Source organism: Gallus gallus, chromosome 1 (assembly GCF_016699485.2).
Source record: "Gallus gallus isolate bGalGal1 chromosome 1, bGalGal1.mat.broiler.GRCg7b, whole genome shotgun sequence".
Classification (NCBI taxonomy): domain Eukaryota; kingdom Metazoa; phylum Chordata; class Aves; order Galliformes; family Phasianidae; genus Gallus; species Gallus gallus.
The window spans coordinates 13,058,581-13,065,100 of NC_052532.1; the positions used below are offsets into that span (position 1 = coordinate 13,058,581).

Genomic DNA, 6,520 nt, shown 5'->3' on the forward strand with positions numbered 1-6,520 from the left:
AGCCTGGAGCAGAGAAGGCTCTGGGGAAACCTCATTGCAGCCCTCCAGTACTTGAAGGGAGCTTACAAGCAGAAGGGGGATGGACATTTTACATGGTCTGATAGTGATAGGACAAGGGAGAATGGCTTAAAACTAAAAGAGGAGAGATTCAGGTTAGAGTTTAGGAAGAAGTTTTCTACTCAGAGGTTGGTGAGGTGCTGGAGTGTGTTGCAGAGAGAGGTTGTGGATGCCCCATCTCTGGAAGCATTCAAGGCCAAGTTTGATGGGATCCTGGGCAGTCTCATCTTGTGGTTGGCAGGGGGGCTGGAACTGGGCAATCTTTAAGGTCCCCTCCAACTAAACCATTCTATGATTCTGTGATTTATGATTTTATTTTTTTCTGAAAGTCTAGATAAATAGTAAACAGATTTTATTTTTTAATTATATATGTATGTACCTTATCTGAGATGCAGGTTCCAGAGAGATCAATGGATATCACTGACAACATATTTCCCAAAGCTTCAATTCCAGCATCGGTCACATTTTCACAGTGATGTAGATTAAGGTATGTCAGCTGATGACATCTAAATTAAATTTTTTAAAAAAACAAACAAACCAGAAATGTTGGTTTTCCATTTTTTAAACAGAAATGTAGTATAACAAGTACCTTTGTAATAACCCTTGTGATTTCTTTAAGGGTACCTATGAAAATAAACTCTCTAGACCCATGGGATTGTACCAGAATCTTGACATCTATCTTATGTAGGTACTTCCAGAGGCTATATTCATAATGTACAAGTATTGCAAATGCTTCAAACCATGAAGACGTTGCAAGGTTGTGGAAATCAGCGCACACGGAAGACGGAATTTTACTTCCTCAAGAACTACATTAAGTGGTGTGTTCCCATTACAAAACCAAAAGATTTAAGAAATATACCCCCTCAGACAGTTAATGCATCTGCACTCAGAGCTTTAGGGTCAAGACTCCATGAAAAAAACAGAGATGGCATTCCCTTACAAGCAAGCATGCTATAATTGTTCACAACTAATGTTGTGAAAGTATAAACAAGGGCCCTGCTGAGACATCAAGGAGTGGAAAGACTGACTCCAACCTTCTCTTGAGATTTAGAAATTATATTTTGATTGCCAATACCAATACTCCTTCTGAGAACCAGGAAATGAAGAACTTTAACAACTGAATGCTTTTTGTTTGTACAGACGATTATTTATTGAGCTTACAAAAACTTAGACATACTAATAGTTTAATGCAGTTTTGTTACTGACAACAATCTCTTAAATCCCTTTTTTCATAAAATTAAGATGTCTCAGGTTTCCATATTTATATTGATGAATTCTTCATTGTATAATGGATCATTTTAAGAGACTCACAGTAACAAAAGGGACTAGCAAGGGACTAGTGCAAACTTCTGTATATAATCAGTTGTATAATTTTACCAATTTATTAACACATTAAGAACTTTGACATTAAAAATATATTGAAAGTCTAATCACATCAGAAAAATATTGTACTGGACTACGGTACCTTTCTGCTATTTCTTTGACAGAAGCATCAGTGACATGGATACAGTTAGCCAAATTCAGCTCTCTCAGCTTAGCTCCTGAAGAACCTCGTACAAATGGCCTTATGCCTCTATCACTGATTCTAAAAGAGAAATGCAAACAATATCCATAGAAAGTATTTTTCCTGTTCTGTACAATTCAACATTTAATTTAAATTCAGTAGCCTACATTACAGATAAGGAAAAATGAATATTGATAATTTTAAATACTCTTTAAATTAAAAAAACAAGTCAGAATATTTAATGGCTTGATTAAGCTGCTTTTTGTGACTGCTAAAAAACAGAGCTTACTGGAATAAAGTCTATTGGAAATTATGAGAACTTCCATTACTTCCATCTTTCAGATATGATAGCACCCCAAAAGACAGAGCTTGGAAAACTTATCTAAGAGGTATCAGAACCCATTTAAACATTTTGGAGTAATATTTGTTATTGATTAGATTTTTTTTTAATTTAAGTAAAGGAAGTAATTTAAATGAAAAACGATCTTCCAGCACAGAAGCGGAAGACATAGGTTGTACATGTATGTGCGCGTAGTAGCTATTCTGTATATGCGTGCTGACTGAAGAGTTATTTCTTTGAGTCTTCCACTTAATCAACTGCATGTCAGACACACAACTCCCCAACTCATAGTATAGAAATAAGTTATGAAATATTAGGTAAACAGAAAATCCTTCATTTGGCTTCAGAGGCTTGAAGAGCTAACTACAACCTTGGTAAGTGCTCCAGTACTGTTTCTATCTTTTGTATGTTTAATACTACTTGCACACTTAGCTTTCCAACTCATTCTCATTATTTCTTCTATGTTCCCAGATAGACAAACAAGATATCCAAAATGTATGTGTGACATAATCATATTTTAGCTTGTACAGTTTGTTGCATCACAATCACAGCAAATCCCCAAGTCTTTGAAACATACAGGTAAGAATAGCACTGCTGACATAATTGTGCAGTGAACACGTATGTGAAGTTTTTTGTCAGTTGAGTAATCATGTAAGAACACAAATCACACACTGCTTTACTTGGATTAACATACAAGAAGACAACATATGTAAGTGGAGAAAATATGCCAGCAGTTTGAATCACTGCATTGCCTGTGCTGACCTTTAGTCAGCTTTTTACTCATATCTCTATTATTCCTTAATTCTAATAATCATGACCAGTTTCTTTCTTCATTTTTACATGTAGTCAAACACTTCATATAATTTTAGGAATTCTGAATTGTTAGATTTGCTATTTCTGTTCCATTCACTTATTAAAAAAAAAATAAAAAAATCCATGTGACTCCTAAATTAGAAAAAGTTGGACAGACAAAGACGAAATGACAGTGAAAAAAGGAAACTGATTAGGAGTATTAATATCTTATAGACAAAACATTTCAGGATCTGTTCTTAAGATTCTACCACCACCATGGTGTTCCATTTGATCTCTGTGATAAATTCTTAAGTGTTGCTGATTCAGAGTGAATTTTTATATCAACATACCCTCCAAATAAGAAAAAAATAAATGCTAATAATTCCCTTTTGTAGTTTCGTCTCTCTTTTCTTAAGAAACACTTTTTACAAAGTTTAGTTTTCATCTAAAGCTGAAAACTTCACAGATAACAGCAAATATAATTTAAAAAATACAGTTTTATAATAGCTTTAATTTTAAATTTTTTTAAATGTAATTCAATAAATGTTTGGTGTTAGAGGTAGTAAACAGGTATACAGACACACTCACAGCGCAGGAAGACAACACACTGGAAATCCAGCCTTCTAAATGTTAAACCAGAATGTTCAGGCAGTTGTCCCATCTGCACAGCTGAACTTCCAATGTGATGTCACAGTTTTACTCAGCACTTCTCAGCACATCTACATGCAACATTATCCAATTTCTATACATAATTTTATGTATTAAAACAGAATCCCTAAAACTTAACATGATGATAGAACTTTTAAGAGCAGTAGCAATTCTATTTTCTTCATAATATTTTATAAGTCTGTTGATTTTGTAATGCTGGGGAGGTTGCCTTTCCTGTTCCCATCCACCCTTAACTCCATCACCATTCCACAGAGTGGGAATGTGGGTTCAACTTTGGAAAGTTTATCACTGGTCTTTTTTCTGCTGGTACATTACACATTTGAAATAGAAAACGCATCTCCACATCAACTATACTGCTCCTCTACAAGATAACACACTATGTTGTCCTAGTAGTTGTCAAAAACAGGCAGTTTTGCTTGTATATTAGTAATAGATAGATATAATGTACTATTTCAATATTCACAAAAATAAACAATATTCAAATATTAATAGAGCTGTGACACTTGCCATATTCCATTAAAATAGGCCTTCATTTTTAAGTGACATTACTTCTACAGTTGATTACTTTGCTTGAACTGGAGTAATAGCGAATGGACTTTTGAAAACATGATACAGATACAAAAAAACCTACTTATATGTATATATACTTAAATGTTAATAAATATGAATTAATATTATAAGAATGCATATATTTTTAAAACTGAAAGATATGTTAAAAGGACTTATTATGAGGACAACTAAAGTTATTAAAATTTCTTCAGAATGGTTTATAGAAAACTGGATGTGAGATAGTACCTTAAGCAGTCTGCCACATTTAAGACAAGAATATTTTTCAATTTTGAAATCATCTTAAGACCAACGTCTGTTATCTTCGGGCAACCCGCAAAATGAATGTGCCTGATGTATTGGCAGCATTTACTCATCATCTTGAAACTCAGATCAGTAATTTGGTTATTTCCTGTTGAAACACATAAGATTAAGTTACACATCTGGCATACATTAAGGGCCGGATCCAAATACTCAGTAAAGTCATTTGAAAGATTCTTATTGATTTCTTATAGATTAAAGTGGATTAATTTTTAAAATTGTTCAAAATAATTTTGTGAAATATTCTACTAACCTTCAATCCTGACTTTAACAAGTTTACATTCAGTAAGGGCTTTAAAAGTTGTATCAGAAAGATGTGGAGAGTCAAGAAACACTACGGATGTTATTTGTCGACATTTTTGAACCAGAGCCTTTGAAGAGAAAGGTGAAATAAATAATTAACATGCTTATGTGGTACATAACAAAAGATCAGCAAAAATTCTACATATAATACTGGTAGTTAGAATTCTGAACAAATAGTTGTAACCCATTTCAACAGTAACTTATAACATGTGAGTACTAAATATATATAATTGAAATTCTGCATATATTTATTATCTTTGGAAACACAAAACAAAGAAGTAACTGGACATGTGAAGTATGGCAAAAACCTGAGATAGTGATGCAGTTAACAGCCACTTCTGCAGAAGCCTGAGAAACTTTTTATGATGGGCAAAGTTAGCAGCAGAATGTTCCCATATTTTATACTTGGTGCAACACTGAAAAACCATATAAACTAGAAGATTTTAATTCAGCTATACCTATGTAGCAAAAGAAGACAAGACAATTGAAATTTTCTGTTAGTGAATGAGAGTTAGTAAGATATTAAAACATAATTAGATAATAGTTTTCAAAAATGCTTTAGGAAAGAAATTCTCATCTTTATCTGTATACTTTCTTCAAAATCACTTGAGAGGATAATCCAGTTCTAACTTTAGACATTCCCCTAAATTCAGATTTCAATTACTTACTTGAATACATCTGTCTGTAAGAGTTGGCATTTCATTGATTAGCAAATCTTGAATCCCACTGCAGCCATTGGCAATATTTCTGAAGCCATCAACTGAAATCTGAGTAAGAAATACAATATTTATGTCTTCAAAAGCATAACAAAACGGTCATTTTCCCTTTGTATGGTACCTAAAATTAAATGGGGTTCCCATTCTCATAAGGATAGATAGTAGGTAGCAGGTAATCAGGTCAAACTCAACCACGCTTAGGGATGGATTATAGCATATCTGTTTCTGAAATTCAGTAAAGACTGCAAATGTTAACTGTAGTCTAAAGAATTTTTAATTTCTTTGTCTGGAAAAACACTGCTTGCTTAACTTAGAAATTTAATACCACAAATAGCAGCAATTTAGTGTTTTCCTCCATGTAAGCCAAAAACAATTGTACCAAAGCAGCAAATAAAACTCTTGTACTGATTGCTTCTAATTTTTTCACTCTGTTTTTTAACTTGAAACTATATAATAGATCTCATGCATTCGGATAAGATTCAATTACATTACTCAACATTTTGATGCTGTTGCAATATCGTATGTATTAATCTTGAATTTCTATTCTAAAGCCACTGTGGATTATCTAAGAAACCTCAGGCACTCTTGAAAATAAGATGTTGAAATAATGTGAAATCTAATGGACATTTTAGTGAAACGACTGCTTTCACAACTCACTTGGAATTTCATGTTTAGAAGTTTGCCTCAAGTACTACGGTTTGACCATGGAATTATCACTAGAACATATATTGAATTTAATACCGTAATTTTTGCTTTAGATGAGAAAATCCTATTTAAACCTTTTCCTTCATTTGAACTGTGAGGGATGGTGTTCTGAAGTTAAAGAAGATTTTGAGTCTAAGATATTATAAAAGTCTACGAAACAGAATTTTGCTGCTTGACTCAGTAAGATATTATATATATATTTATCATATATAGGATCAGAAGTCAACACAGTCACCCTACATAAAACATGATTCCTTGTCTGCGAGTTCTCGGTCTGATATATAAACTATTGGTTTGCTTTTTTTCTTAACTGTATGATAATATAGTGTTATCTAAAACAATATGTTAAAACCACCATGGAGCAAACTACAGCTACATGTAAAGAGCTAGTAAACAGTCCCCACAGATTTAGAAAATAAATGTAGTGAAATGCAAAACTATTTGTAAGAATGTCAAAATTTGTTTCATTTAATCTTAAAAAAAATATATCTTAATTCCAAACAGTGGGAAGACAGAAATTATATTTGGCTTTTGGCTTATTTGTTATCACATACTATCACTGCTTTA

General features: G+C 32.8%; 1 protein-coding gene across 4 annotated transcripts in view; it reads right to left on the minus strand.

Moving 5' to 3' along the window:
• The window catches only part of FBXL13 (F-box and leucine rich repeat protein 13), a 78,655-nt gene that overhangs the window by 22,479 nt on the left and 49,656 nt on the right, over positions 1 to 6,520 (minus strand). For all 4 annotated transcript variants that reach the window (XM_040665751.2, XM_415966.7, XM_040665770.2 and 1 more), the window contains 5 exons: positions 5,201 to 5,299; positions 4,483 to 4,600; positions 4,158 to 4,320; positions 1,523 to 1,642; positions 437 to 563 (listed from right to left, as the gene is read on the minus strand). In XM_040665751.2, the coding sequence (XP_040521685.1) occupies positions 437 to 563; positions 1,523 to 1,642; positions 4,158 to 4,320; positions 4,483 to 4,600; positions 5,201 to 5,299 (627 nt within the window). The remainder of the gene's footprint in view (positions 1 to 436; positions 564 to 1,522; positions 1,643 to 4,157; positions 4,321 to 4,482; positions 4,601 to 5,200; positions 5,300 to 6,520) is intronic.